At 47.2% G+C, this 15,412-nt stretch overlaps 1 protein-coding gene across 1 annotated transcript in view; it reads right to left on the reverse strand.

The window, feature by feature from the left end:
* strc1 (stereocilin 1) overlaps positions 1-12,210 on the reverse strand; it is a 36,864-nt gene extending 24,654 nt beyond the window's left edge. Inside the window, exons 1-11 of the mRNA XM_056278818.1 lie at positions 12,168-12,210; positions 10,008-10,751; positions 9,845-9,869; positions 8,288-9,647; positions 7,314-8,147; positions 6,195-6,260; positions 5,269-5,379; positions 3,375-3,529; positions 2,654-2,840; positions 2,015-2,130; positions 511-640 (exon numbers count right to left, since the gene is read on the reverse strand). Coding sequence (XP_056134793.1) covers positions 511-640; positions 2,015-2,130; positions 2,654-2,840; positions 3,375-3,529; positions 5,269-5,379; positions 6,195-6,260; positions 7,314-8,147; positions 8,288-9,647; positions 9,845-9,869; positions 10,008-10,751; positions 12,168-12,210 — 3,771 coding nt within the window. The remainder of the gene's footprint in view (positions 1-510; positions 641-2,014; positions 2,131-2,653; positions 2,841-3,374; positions 3,530-5,268; positions 5,380-6,194; positions 6,261-7,313; positions 8,148-8,287; positions 9,648-9,844; positions 9,870-10,007; positions 10,752-12,167) is intronic.
* Between the last annotated feature and the right edge of the window lie 3,202 nt (positions 12,211-15,412).

Raw genomic sequence — 15,412 nt, forward strand, 5'->3', positions numbered from 1 at the left:
CTTTTCTCCCCAGCTGTACCTGACCAATTACCCCACACTTCCGAACGGTCCCAGTCGCTGCTCCACCCCCTCTGCCGATCCGGGGAGGGCTGCAGACTACCACGTCACCTCCGATACATGTGGAGTCGCCAGCCGCTTCTTTTCACCTGACAGTGAGGAGTTTCACCAGGGGGGCGTAGCGCGTGGGAGGATCATGCTGTTCCCTCCTGCCCCCCACCCCGAACAGGCGCCCCAACTGACCAGAGGAGGCGCTAGTGCAGCGACCAGGACACATACCCACATCCGGCTTCCCACCCACAGACAAGGCCAATTGTGTCTGTAGGGATGCCCGACCAAGCCGGAGGTAACACGGGGATTCAAACTGGCGATACCCATGTTGGTAGGCAACGGAATAGACCACTACGCTACCCAGACACCCCTTTATCATACTTAAAAGCAGCAACATTGCCTTGGATTGTTTACTGGTCGAGGTCTTTAAGCTCAAATGATAGAAATCTTTTCAGTTCCTACCATGTGGCTGGGCAGGCTGAGGCCCTGGCGGATGCAGGTCAGGATGTTGTCCTGGATTACGGAGAAGGCCTCAGAGTCTTTGTATAGCAGGAGCTTCTCTGGTTCTGCCAGGCATGACAGATTACCTAACCTGAAGTGGAAAATGCAACAGTTTGACAACCGATATCTGACTGCACATGATGGCTTTCAATCTGAGATTTTACATGAAGTTATCCATTCAGGATAAATCCTCACCTGTTCCTCATTCAATACCTCCACTATCTAAGGGACGTCGTCTGTAGAATTGTTTCATTTTATTAATCAAGGACTTAAAGCTACAATTCTTGTGATTGTCATCTTTGTTTAACTTAACTGTAAATATCAGCAACCCTCCCCACAAAAACAAAAAAACATGGTTTAACTTTCATTTTCTCTATTTATGCTGTAGTATCTGCCGATAGAGGTCTTCTAAAAGCTTTGTCTACTATATCTGTTTGACAGCCACAACTGCCTCATTCATCTACATTTGGCTGCTGTGGTGCAGATGAAAAATCCTTTGCACCGTAATATTTTCCCTGAGAGAGTCCTACCTGACAGTAACTCTTAAATTAAACTGGCCAACTACAAAACCGTTCATCGTTTGAATATTCATGGATTAGTCTTAATACAATAGTGACAGAGCGTTTCAAAAAGGAAATTTGTTTGCATATAATTCTCCAAAACTGTAGCTGTGTATTTAATGTACCTTTCATCCAATACTATAATGTGTTAATGTTGTACTATCAATCGATTTGTAAAATCAAAATTTGCTGTTTTCTCAAATATTGGCTATCCGGGGCATCCGGGTAGCATACCCTAGTCCATTGCCTACCAACACGGGGATCGCCGGTTCGAATCCCTGTGTTACCTCCGGATTGGTCGGGCGTCCCTACAGACACAATTGGCCGTGTCTGCAGATGGGAAGCCAGATGTGGGTATGTGTCCTGGTCACTGTACTAGCGCCTCCTCTGGTCGGTCGGGGCGCCTGTTCAGGGGGGAGGGGGAACTGAGGGGAATAGCGTGATCCTCCCAGGCGCTACGTCTCCCTGGTGAAACTCCTCACTGTCAGGTGAAAAGAAGCGGCTGGCGACGCCACATGTATGGGAGGAGGCATGTGGTAGTCTGCAGCCCTCCCCGGATCGGCAGAGGGGGTGGAGCAGCGACTGGGATGGCTTTGAAGAGTGGGGTAATTGGCCGGATACAATTATGGAGAAGAAGTGGGAAAATTCCAAAAACAAAACAAAAAAAATATTGGCTGTCTATCTGACTTGCAGATTAAACGTTTTCAGAGAGCCATACTTTTCTCGAAGGGTTAGTTAGTTCAACTTACAAGCTAAGAAGTGGTAGACTATATCCTAAAAACAGCTGCATCAGTCCCAGTGCCCCCTTTTTTAACTCATAGATTGGACTGGAGCATGACGAAAGTCTCCCCTGGCTGGGCTGCCATCTAATAAAATGACTTAGATGTCTCTCTGTCGCTACCGACCTGGTGAAGTGCTGTGCCGTCAAGTTGCTATATGAGCCAATGAGGCTGTTAGCCACAAACTGCTGCTGAAGGGAACTCAGGGGATTCCTCTGCAAGACATCCAGTCCCTGCAGCAGCTGTGGACAGACATAGCAACACAAAGCGATGCCGTTATAATAACCACAGGGCAGAAAAAAATGAGATTAATTTTGTTTAAATACAACGTGATGCCGAACAACTCAAATGCCGCAATAGGGTGAGCTGTAATATTTTAATATGGTCATGAAAAAGGTGCAAATTCAAGTTCGGCCCTGGTTAAAATGTCGTACACGAGAAACAATTCAGATGCCAGACTCACACATTCAAGCATTTCTAATCTGATATGAAACGACCCATTGTTCCTGAAAATCTCAAATTCTGTTCGTATGTCAACCGCTGAAAGGTCAGCGGCGTTGCTAGCCAGAGGGCCCATTCCTAATTCATAAGTTCCTATCTTTACTTATTGAACATCAGCGACGAGCGTGAACACGCAACAGTGATGACGGAGAAAGAGGAGGCCGGCGGGTGCTTTTTGCGGCGGTGGCCGGAGGCTAATGGAACTGACAGAGTCACGGGTTCTCGGGTTTCCCAGCCAGGTGTCAGAGCTCAGAGGGCTGTTACCTGAGCAGGTGAGAGGTGCTGGAAGCTGTGGAACGGCAGGTAGACGATCAGGTTACCCGTGTCCCCGATGAGTGATAGACTGCCGCTGGTTATGCGATGGGGGCCCACAGCCCGGCCGTACCACTGGCCGAAAGCCCACCGCTGCTCCTCGGACATGAGCAGAAGATTGCTGTTGATGGTCTCCCTCCTGGAGGAGCATAAGGAGCAAACGGTTTGGTTTCATTTAAGCTCTTGTAATCTTTTGTATTGCAGCCACCTTTAACGGCACCATGTCATTCACACGGAAGCACGTCGAACGCCATCACCATTTTTTGGATGATAAGAAAGGAGGCGATCACAAATTTCAGACTTGTGATGGAAAAGTGACATACCTGAGATGAACTGATTCAACAAATTACTCCGTTTGTTAAGTAAACCACATAGTAGTATTGCCTTAGAGATGGTTCACTTATTAGTTCATTTATTACTTATTAGTTACAAGTAACTAATAAGTAATAAATTACTTAGTAGTTACTTAAATATAAAGTAATTTATTAGTTATTAGTTACTTATAACTAATAACTACTAATATTACTTATTAGTTATAAGTAATTAATAAGTCATAAATTACTTATTAGTTACTTATAATAGGTATTTTTTTCCAGATTTGAGCTCACGAGGAAAATGACAAATTAATGAATAAACAAATAAATAAATAGATAAATAAAAACACGAGACTCACACATTGTCGTTGGTTTGTAGTGGCGGCAAACCTCGGATGTCGGCGGGCCGAGCCACGGCCAGCAGAGGGGCCAGCTCAGGAAACAGACTGGCATCCTTTAGCAGGTGGACCTGGAACAGCACTGACACCATGGTGGACAAGTACTCATCCGTCAGCTGGAAAACAAAGGTGAAAAGCTGCTCTCTCAGTAGGAACTCTTACCTGAGTGTCCAGATGGACAACCTGCTCTTTGCAGTTATGACCCATTAGACTTGACCGTTCCCTCCCTGAAAAGCTCAGAACAGCCAAGTCTGTCATCTTTAAACCCGTTCCATAAAGAGTCCTTCTACAGACTAATCTTCTCAAAGTCCTTGTTTGTATTCTTTTTCTCATTTTTGATTTCAGGTTGCTATTTTATGAATTCTTTTATTGTTTTAATAACAATAATAATAACAATAACAATAATAATGTATTTTATTTGCAATTTAAAGCAAATCTCAAACTGCTATGGCATGCTCCATGTGCACAAAACAAGCCAAATACAAAAATGGGCAACACTTTATTTGAAATGCATAAAAAGGCCTAAAAAAGACTTTTAAAAAAGGCTTCTTTTAAAATGGAAGATCTTACAAACTACTACTACTACTACTACTACTACTACTACTGCTACAACTACTACTTTCGGCTCCTCCCGTTAGGGGGCGCCACAGTGGATCATCTGTTTCCGTCTCTTCCTGTCCTCTGCATCTTCCTCTGTCACACCAGCCACCTGCATGTCCTCCCTCACCACATCCATAAACCTCCTCTTTGGCCTTCCTCTTCTCCTCTTCCCTGGCAGCTCCATATTCAGCATCCTTCTCCCAGTATACCCAGCATCTCTCCTCCACACATGTCCAAACCATCTCAATCTTGCCTCTCTTGCTTTGTCTCCAAACTGTCCAACCTGAGCTGTCACTCTAATATACTCGTTCCTAATCATGTCCTTCTTCGTCACTCCCAATGCAAATCTTATCATCTTCATCTCTAACACCTCCACCTCCTGTCTTTTCATCAGTGCCACTGTCTCCAAACCATACAACATAGCTGGTCTCACAACCATCTTGTAAACCTTCCCTTTAACTCTTGCTGGTACCCTTCTGTCGCAAATCACTCCTGACACTCTTCTCCACCCACTCCACCCTGGCTGCACTCTCTTCTTCACCTCTCTCCTGCACTCCCCGTTACTTTGGACAGTTGACCCCAAGTATTTAAACTCCTACTCCTTGCATCCCCACCATTACACTGTCCTCCCTCTCATTCCGTCTTGCTCCAACTAATTTTCATTCCTCTTCTCTCCAGTGCATACCTCCACCTCTTCAGGCTCTCCTCAACCTGCACCCTAATCTCACTATAGATCACAATGTCATCCGCAAACATCATAGTCCACGGAGACTCCTACCTGATCTTGTCCATCAACCTGTCCATCACATCACCATTGCAAACAAGGAAGGGCTCAGAGCCGATCCTTGATGTAATCCCACCTCCACCTTGAACCCATCTGTCTTTCCAACCGCACACCTCACCACCGTCACACCGCCCTCATACCTATCCTGCACCACTCCTACATACTTCTCTGCATCTCCCGACTTCCTCATACAATACCACACCTCCTCTCTCGGCACCCTGTCATATGCTTTCTCTAAATCCACAGAGACAAAATGTACCTCCTTCTGGCCTCCTCCATACTTCTCCATCAACATTCTCAAAGCAAACACTGAAGGTCTTACAAAGGTGAAAGAAAAAGAAAAACAACAGCAAATAAAATGATTTCTAATCAATGTCTTTTAGCTGTCATGCCTGTAGTTTAACAGATAAGTTGTGTTTATGTCCAGTGGCTGTATGAGAGAACAGAGGGGGACAAACAGGTGGAGCCGACCTGCAGCATGTCCTGGTTTCTGCTGTAGTACTGCAAGATCTGCCTGACGGTCGTGTTGTCAACAGCACTGAACACCGGTCTTAAACTCCTCAACGGGATACGGAAATACTCCTGCGGAAAAATCATGATACGATCAACACATAAGTCAGACCGAACATGTAAAATATACAAAAGCCAAACGTAAAACAAAACCCGACAGTAGAAATCAGAATCAGAAACCTCCATTTGCCAAGTTGGTTCAGACGTACAACTAATTTGATTTGGCACATTACTCTCTCAACATAAAAAAGACACACAGCAAGAAACACAAGATAAGAACGGTGGGGGGAGGGGAGGGGGGGTCCGGGTAGCGTGGTGGTCTATTCCGCTGCCAACCGAAACAGGGATCGCCGGTTCGAATCCCCGTGTTACCTCCGGCTTGGTCGGGAGTCCCTACAGACACAATTGGCCGTGTTTGCGGGTCGGAAGCCGGATGTGGGTATGGGTTCTGGTTGCTGCACTAGCGCCTCCTCTGGTCAGTTGGGGAGCCTGTTCGGGGATGGGGTGGGGGGACTGGCGGGAATAGCGTGATCCCCCCACATGCTACGTCCCCCTGGTGAAACTCCTCACTGTCAGGTGAAAAGGAGCGTGTGGTGACTCCACATGTATGGGAGGAGGCATGTGGTAGTCTGCAGCCCTCCCTGGCTCAGCAGAGACCGGGACGGCTCGGAAGAGTGGGGTAATTAGCCAAGTACAATTGGGGGGAAAGGGGGGGGCACGGTAGGTAACAATAGAATAAATAGAGAGGGATAAATAGAGTTGCTTAAACCCTGCAGACTGTAACACAGTGTAGTGTTCAAGGGTAAACTCGGTGTACTGCAGTGTGTCATAGTGTGGTGTAGGTGGAGGGGTGGGTGGAGGGTAGTCATGGGACAAATGTCAATCACCTTGATTAGGAAGAATCCATCGCTGGTCACATCCCTCCCTGTCTGCATCAAGCTGGTTAGAACTTTCTATAAGAGGGGAAACACACACATACACACGCATAGCCACCATCACATCAACCAGAGGACGGTGCAGGGAACCAGAACCAGAACATCTGGGAGTCGGTGTTAACACGACGCTCCACTCGTCAAATCAAGTAACAGCCAGCTGACACTCCACCCACAGGAAGAGACTTATTATGTCCAATATCGGTGACGGGGGTGAAACTGTACACCTGAGGTCAACCACAAGACAATCACACTAATGGTGAAGGGATATGAGAGGCTAACTGGTGAAGTACACCTTCACCGATGTCACCCAGCGGAGCGGCCGGTTAAGACGGCCTCTGGGCAAAAGACGAGAGGGAATCGCTCTTCGGTGTCCTAAATAACACGTTTCCATGAAATCACCAAACTAAATTGGTTTTCTTCATTGGTCAACTGATTGATCGGCTGATTAATTCATTCATTTATTCGTTCATTCACTTATTCAAAACCATAAACAGCAATGATGATAGATCCGGAGTGTTGCCATCATTTTTGGGCGGCCCGACTACATCCACGTGTTTTACCTTTGGTGAAGATATAAAAGGGTTTTTGGATTCTGTTTGCCAATCGCTCTGCTTTTGAGATGAATATAAGTGGAAGTGACATAGGACAAGGTTGTAACCTCGTCATATGTTTGTGATCTTTTTAAGAGGTATTTTGGTAACAACCATAGTGCATGAGAATGGTCACCCGTAGTGTCCTGCACCAACACTGGTAGACATCAGAGGCACATACAGCTTAAGATACGCTGGCAATTGCTGTACATTTCTTATTGCAGCTTCAAAACCGGTAAAAATCCACCTCAAGCCATCTAGAAATGCATAAAAGAGCAATCCTCAAGTCGATATTCGTGCTGGACATAATTAAAGGCAATTATTTTACACCCCTACGCATTTCTACACCGTAAATGTAATCCCGGTGTAAACCCTTATTCACGTCACGCTTTAGAGGCCTGTAAAAGAACTTTTTTTTTTTTACACACAGATGTTCATCACTCCTTATTCAAGTGAAGTGTAAGAGAATCCAAATTCCTACCCCAAAGCACTGTAGCAAGACCCTCTTGTTGTCAAAGTTGATCTCATTCTCAAGATAGAGGACTACGGACTCCAGCACGCTGAGTCTGATGTTCTCGGTCACGCGCAGAGAGGTCATCTGGCTCTCCTCCAGGGCCACCATGATCACTACAGTTATACTAGCTGCCTGCTCCAACACTGTGGCCATACGCTGACTCAACAGGGCTTCCACCCTGGGCCTCAGGGCCTCCACCCAGCAGCGCAGCATCACCTGCAGAGCCTCAGTCTGACTGGTGCCCTGCCTGCAGACAGCAGTGAAGTCAGCTGAGCAGGTCCAGTTGAACCTCATCACAAGGTCTCTGGCCAGGCAGGGCTTGCTCTCTCCAGTGCTGCTGTTGTTTTTGTTGTGGTTGTTGTTGGTGCTATAGTTGGTGTAGGTGGTGCACAGCGTGCTCACCCACATGCTGGAGGACTCACGGGCCAGAAAGGAGAGAAGACTAGCGTCGGGGCATATGGAGGAGACAAAATTGGCCTGATCATAATCCCAGCAGAGAGCCATGAGGGCTGCATCTGGAAGGGCTATACCCCAGCTGGAATACTGGCACTGTTCTGTGGGCTTGAATCCCACCAGGCCTCCCCCTTGCCCACCGCCCCCGCCAGTGGTTACCCCAGGATGGGAATAGTTAGCACAGTGCTGTACCAGCCAGGTGTTGTCAAGGTTGGCCAGCAAGTTCTGGATAACAGAGGCATTTAAGCAGACCTTGGAGGTGAAGTTGAATGGGTCGAGCTGAGCACAGAGAGCTAGCTCAGTCATGTCCACGATGATAGGTCGGGTCCACTCCGAGTACTTGCACACCTAAGGTAGAGGCAATATTAGAAACATAAGACAAGAGTAAAAAAAAAATCAGTTTTGTCCTGTTGTATTGGTCATTTTCTGTGCATGGGAGATGCAGAGTTCAGATTTGCAGACCAACGTGATCCAACTGCCATACTCACTTGTGGGAGCACCTCAATGATCTCCTTGTCTGTGCAGACAGCCATCAGCCACTCGTTCTGGGGCTCCAGAGTCAGCTTCTCAAACAGAGGCACATTGCAACAGACGTTCTTCTGGAAAGCAAGCTGATCGTGCTGCCAACAAAGTCCCACCACTGAGGGGTCCACTGCCTGTCCCTCCCACCTGCTGTAGTCACACCAGTCCGTGATGCTGAAGAATAAGGGTGGGTCTGTGGGTGGCAAGCTGAGTGACAGAGCACAGTGCTCCTCGAGCCAGGAGTTAGCCTTGTTAAGAAGGAGCTCTCTCAGAAAAGTTGCATTGGAGCAAACATTAGTCACAAAACCTTGCGAATCGAGGCGGATACACAGGGACATGACATCAATGGTGATGAGCATTGGGTTGTGCCACTGCGAGTAGCGACAGGACTGGGCCACTAGCGTGTTGAGGTTGTCCTCCGGGGGTGGTGGGATCTCCGTGCAGTTCGGAATCAGCCCTGCATTGTCGGGGTTGGAGAACAACATGGTGAAGAGACCCACACTCTCACAGACGAGCTTCTTCAGCCGGTCACCGTCCAGGCTCCAGCAGAAGGCCACCAGGGAGGAATCGACTGGTATTGCCAGCTGGGCCATCCAGCTCTCATAGTGGCAGAAGTGGCTCACCATGTACCCAACATCTGCAGAGGAATTCGCACAGTATCCCCACAGCCAGTTGTTCTTCGGGTCCAAGAGCAGCTTCTTCATTAGCACACCATTATTACACACTTTCCTCACAAACTCCTCACGGTCATTATCACTGCACAGTGTCACCAGGCCAGCATCCACCACGCTGACTTCAGACCAGTTGCCGTAGTTGCAGAGGAGCTGGCTGAGGCTGAGGGTAGCCCTGGCCTCCCGGGGCAGAATGGGAGGAACAGGAGGAGCGAAGGGAGTAGTTTCTGAGTGAAGGAAGACAGGTGTGAACGGCCGGGTGCTCCCAACGCCACAGTCGGAGGACCCGCTGAGGAACGAAGACACCAGAGCTTCAATCACAAAACAGGCATTGCTCCACACCTGCTCCAGCTGTGCGGGGCTGAGGGTGCTCAGTTCCTGGCAGAGGGCGATCACAGATGCGGAGGAGCCATGTTGTGGATTCGTAGCCAGGATGTCTGCACACAGTGTGTCGTTGAGGAAAGCAAGATTGTGATGGTTGCACCTGAGTAGGAAGTCTTTGTCATCATCGGCTCCCTTGGCGATGCGAGTGAAGAGGATGCTGTGTGGACTCTGGCACTCCGGCCCCGGATAGCTGCACAGAGATTGTTCTGGAGCCAGGAAGATGTCCAATATCGGGTTCCCAAAGGACCAGCTCACATTGTGATTCATTCCCCTAAATAAACCAGGCGTTTGACCAGTATGGAAATGATTTTTTTTTTTAATTTCAAACAAAACTTTGACAAACATGCATAGAAATTCAGTGAGAGCTAATATGGACAATATATATATATAGCACTGCTTCCATGCTGGGGAGGCATAAATTAGGGCTGCTTAAATTTGAAGGGTCAAATTACATTTTAAGTGACTTACCACATTAAAAGTTGTTTGAGGTCCCCTAGAGAACAAACAAGAAAAACAATTTCAGTTGCGCCACAAACATGTCGCAATGCTTTTGCCCCCCAAAAAAGCGTAAACAGTAATCGATATTTTACATACACAACCATGTGATGACACTGTCAGATAATTAGGTTACCTTGCTGGCAGTGCTCGTTTTCATCGATCGATGGGATTTTTATTCCAAGCTGCAGCCCTATTTTCACATAGTCAATCGGGGTTTGCAGCAATGTCAGAGCTAACTTCGAGAAATACGTGGCGGTCAAGTCCACAAGACCACTCAGAGAGGACAGCAGATCCCCAGAGAGAGGGAGATGTGCCAGCATGGTTACAAACAGATCCTGAAAAGCGTTTAATTCTGCGACAGTGGCCTCCTCCATCCTCAGGTAGGATCTCAGGAAACTCGAGCCTGCATCTTCCCCTAAAGCGTCTCCTGAGGTGCACGTCCCAGATCTTAAAGACGTCAGGAGAGTCAGTAACGGTTTGCCCAGCTCAAGAGAAACCGTCTTCGTCAGTTCTGCCACTAATCCACAGTCTTCTCTCCCGGACAAGATACAAACGAATGTTTTAGGAAGCTTCTCAATGAATCTCTCTCCCATCAACGGCCTGTACACAGCATACAAGTTACTCAGGACACCAAAGTATTGGCTCAAGTCATCTTCCCCCAGCGTGGAGAAGAATGGAGGTCGGGGCGTGGGATCCTCCCAATGCTTTGTATTGACACTGCCCTTTTCACTCGCATGCGTCTTTCCACTTTCCTTGGACAGGGAGTGGATCTGATTAATAACTTCCCGGATGTCTTCCTCTAGTCTGATGTCTCTGTTAGGGGCCTTTCTCTGGATTTGAATCTGTGAGCACGCCTGCTTCACGCCGCACAAAATGCCTGGGGAGGAATGAAAGTGCACATGTAAATCTCTGTAGGCTCACCATTGTATTGTGGGTAAGGCTTGTGGGCCACTTTGGCCCAACTTTATATGAGGGCTATGTAAGGACAGAAAGAAAAAAATCCCAAGTTTTAACATATCGTGGTTCGACATTGTAATTTGTGATATTGGGCTATGCAGACAAAACTGACTTGACATGCAATCACACTTCACACTTGTGTTTATCATCTAGTGAAGAATATGAACTTGAAAATACAACTGACAATACTTTTCAACATGCAATTATTGACAAGCACGCACGATCTAACAGTTATTCAAAGGTAGCCTGTGTATAATGTAACACGTGCAAGTTTTAACAGTTACAAGAGTTATTTGAATGCACATCTGAGAATGGATACTTTTCTTGATCACCGTCGATTTGTAAAGCCACACTGTAGCATACGTGCTTTAAATGCCCCTTTCTTGAAACGACGGCAGCAGCAACTATCTGTCTAACGACGCCGTCGCAGTGTGAGAGGTTCAAGATTTGGTGTATTTATATTCTCATATTTCTGGTTTCATTTCTGGCGCGCGACTCATCAGCTCTGTGCCCTACGGCAGTGGTTCTCAACCGTTTTGGGGTCCTGGACCCCCTGCGTATTTTTGATCTACCCTGAGGACCCCTCCACCTGATCTTGGGGGAGGGGGGTTGCAATTTGATAGAAACAGTAGAAACTGCATTTTAAATTGCATTATAGCATTTATTCACTTTTTGGGGCAAAAATAAGAGCTTTCAGTTGTAACTTAGATATAGTTAACACAACAGAATTCTTATGCAGTAACTTTCAGATATATGTAACAACACAGAATATGTATTCAGTAACTTTCAGATATATGTAACAAGACAGAATATGTATTCAGTAACTTTCAGATATATGTAACAAAACAGAATATGTATTCAGTAACTTTCAGATATATGTAACAAAACAGAATATGTATTCAGTAACTTTCAGATATATGTAACAAAACAGAATATGTATTCAGTAACTTTCAGATATATGTAACAAAACAGAATATGTATTCAGTAACTTTCAGATATATGTAACAACAGAATTTTTATGCAGTAACTTTTAACAATGCAAACGGGAGCGAGATCTCTTATTAAAATACAATAAATTACACTTGTGAAACAGATGTAATTAGAGAAAAAAGTCCCGTTACCCTTTATAGTTTAGGTAGATAAAGGTCTCAGTCACATTTGAGTAAAATAATCCTATTTCTATAAATGTCATAGGATCTTTTTTTAAAGATATCTTATTTTCACGGACCCCTTGCAATTACACCGCGGACCGCTAGGGGTCCGCGGACCCCCGGTTGAGAAACACTGGCCCTACGGGGCTCCCTGACGGCGCGTTCCCCCCATTCCCCCCACTCACCCCAGCAGACGCAGAGCACGCAGACGGCTGCAGCCCACCGCATGTCGCCCGGATCAGAACGACGCTCCACGAACCGAACTCCCGAGTCTCAGGACGCCTCCTCCCCCCCCCCACCCTCTCTCTCCCTCTCTCACCCGCCCGGCGGAGACGAGAAGAATGAAGGAAGCTGAGGAGCCGCGAGTGAAAACAGCGCCTTCATGTCGCTCCGCTGCCCGCTCGTTTGCAAGACGCTTTAACAGCCGGCCGCGAGGACCCGTCGCGCGCGCGCGCACGCGGAAACCAGCCCGCGGTCAGGTGTGACACGAGGGGCCGCGAGACGCAGAACGGATTCCACGAACCAGCGCGGCGCATTAGTGCTGAAATATTCATCCTCTGTCGATGAAGTCCCGCCCGGCAGCCCTCCGAAACACGATTCCCGCCATCTCGTCCGCGGCAGACAAAAGACGGCTGGCGCCGTAACGACTCCGTCGAAGATGAGGGGAGAAGACATGGACACGGGCTTAATACTGTAACGTGCATGGATAAGAAGACACGCTGGCCGCTGGCTGGCGGGTCTGACCCTTTAGTAGAGCGGTTAGCGATGCCCCCTGCGGTGCGGGCAATACGGGTTCGCGTCCCGGCCGCGGCAGTTCCTGTGGTTGCCCCCCGAATTCGCTACAATATGACTTCATATGGGTGGTGGTGGGGGGTCACTGAGACGAGCGATGAAACGAACGTGTCAGTAAAACGTTGCCGTCCGCACGAGGCGATCCAGCCCTATGATTTTCTTACCTGGGAGCGCGCGCACAGACCCCACACTTCCGAAACTCCCCCCCCCCTCTCAACTTTGTCGGCTAGCTCCATCTGGTGGCCAGTTAGCGTCCCTCCACCCCCATGGCGGCAGGCGCTCTAAGCTTAGCTCGGGTTGGTTTTAAATATTTTGAGTTTTGCTTTTTGGGAATATTTTCTAATATTTTCAGCCGCGACTTTTAATTACCTGCTCCGTGGCGCGCTCCCCAAACACAGGGACCGGAAGTCGCTTCCGGTTTGGCCTTTTTCATAATAGGGAGAAACAGAAAACACTGAACCCCATGATGATAATAACAATAAAATAATAACCACAGGGTAGATCTCTAGGAAATGCTGACACGTTAAATAAGCACAAAGGGGGGGGGGGTCCAGAATGAGAACAGTTTTAGTGGGGCTGCCCGGTTGTGACGACACCCCAACAGTGGAGTAAAGCGTCCTTAGTGCACTTCTTCACATCTGACTCAACACTGCACTGCTCCACTTCTCCCCACAAGCAACATAATAACCCACGTCACAAACCTGCAGCCCCCCCCTGCCTGCCTCCCTCTCTGCCTCTAGAGGGCGAAAGAAAAACAAGAATCATGCAGAAATGTTTTAACTTTAAAACTTTGTTTCAGAAATTCATTGCAACTGTATGTACACTTTACAATAGCATAGCCTGTTGGCCAACAAAGCTGTCTTAAAGCATTTTTAAATACACCTTCAGCACAGATAGCAATTCCTGCAAGTAAATGGCTTAACGAGTTTTTTTTGGGGGGGGGGGCTTCTTAACACAATTACTCTTCTCTGCAGAAAAAAGTGCCGTGATTTAAGATTTCCTTCAGGATTTCCCAAAAAGCAAGCTGTATTCTCTACATACTACGTTTCGACGGTTCAGTGACATTGCGCTAAACTCTAAACAGACGTACAGATATTTGTAAGGGGAAAATAAAAAAACACTCCCATCTGATGTAAAGTTTAATCTTCATTAATACATTTAAAAAGTAGATATGACATGCCTTTTGAAATCAAAAATACAAAAGATTTTCCTTACTTTAAGGATTTTTTTAAAACATGAAGCTGCATGTATTGTACAACACACATTGTACAATAAAACTGGTAATGCACATAAAAATGAGCTGGATTTTAGAAAGAAAGAAAAAAAAAGAAGAGAGAACACAAGAGAACGTCTCCCGCCCGATCCTTCAAAAAACAAGCCCAGACTGATATTTCACAATCACATTTAGTGTCTGACTAAGGACAGAAGCACACAACAGGCTGCATAGGCCAACTCCCACGCAGCAGTCTGTGTAGGTGAGGCTTGCATACTTTGAGATGGTATGGCAGTTAGGATGGTGACAGGGTGGAGGGGAGGGGCTCGAGAAGGGGTATGGGGCGGGTTACCGTGGCATCCCCCCCTTCCCTTCCACTCAAAACTCTGCTGGGCCCCCCCCCCTTTAAACCCGCAGGGTAGATTTGACAAGAAAAATCTCTGGTCGACCTCTTCGATTTGCCGGCGGTGGCAAGGCGGGAGGAGAGGGGACAAGGAAAAGACACCTCAGACTTTAACCCCATGTATCAAATTTACATTCATAGTCTGGACATGTCTACTCATAGCTCGGCGTCCGATTAAACACCGTTGTGCCCTGTAACAGCTTAAAAATGGAGTACAAACCGATTCTGGTTTCTCATTTCTGGTGACAAAGGCAAAACGGGGGGGGGGGGCAATGAACATTTAAGGGAGCGTCTCTTTTTAATATAACCAGCACAAGCAAGTATCAGGAAGTCTGGGCAGGGCACTGCAGAGTCACTATAGACAGCCTTGTTCATGGGGCACAAACCAAAACAGAATCACAGTACAACTGAAACATATACTGTACACCGACTTACACAATCTACATTAACTCTAGGTCGCAACAGCTGCGAAGATTTTGAGGCCCGATTGTCTTCTTCAACCTCAACACTGGGGGGCAAACATTCTTGGGGGGGGGGGGGAGCAGAACCGTGTATATGGCACCGTACAAGTCGCCCCATCAGGCCTGACCAAACCGTCACATTTTTACTTTTTTCTTCTTCTTTGAAATACAACTGAATCCAGACCTCCCAAGGCCCGGGACCGAGTTTAACAACGAACACAGAGCTGGAAGGCAAAAACGGTTAACTGAAAACCCGAGAGACTGTCGTCGTCTCCAACTTCCAGTTAACAAGCTGCTCTCAGTGTCCTGGGAACACGCTTCCCCTGGATCAGGACCGCCAGGAAACCCACGCTAAAATTCACCTCGCCGCCCCCACTGCACGCGTTTCACTGTTGAATACATACAGCTGGAAGTGGCCGGGAGTCAAATTTGGCAATGGCATCGAGGCTGGAGTAGGGCAGAACATTCATGTAGTTACCATTCTTCGATTCAATGACTTAAACTGCATTAGGACACAAGAAACCAAAAAGGCTTAAAATGTACAGGGAGCTTAAAAAAAAA

This window comes from Lampris incognitus, chromosome 4, assembly GCF_029633865.1.
Source record: "Lampris incognitus isolate fLamInc1 chromosome 4, fLamInc1.hap2, whole genome shotgun sequence".
Classification (NCBI taxonomy): domain Eukaryota; kingdom Metazoa; phylum Chordata; class Actinopteri; order Lampriformes; family Lampridae; genus Lampris; species Lampris incognitus.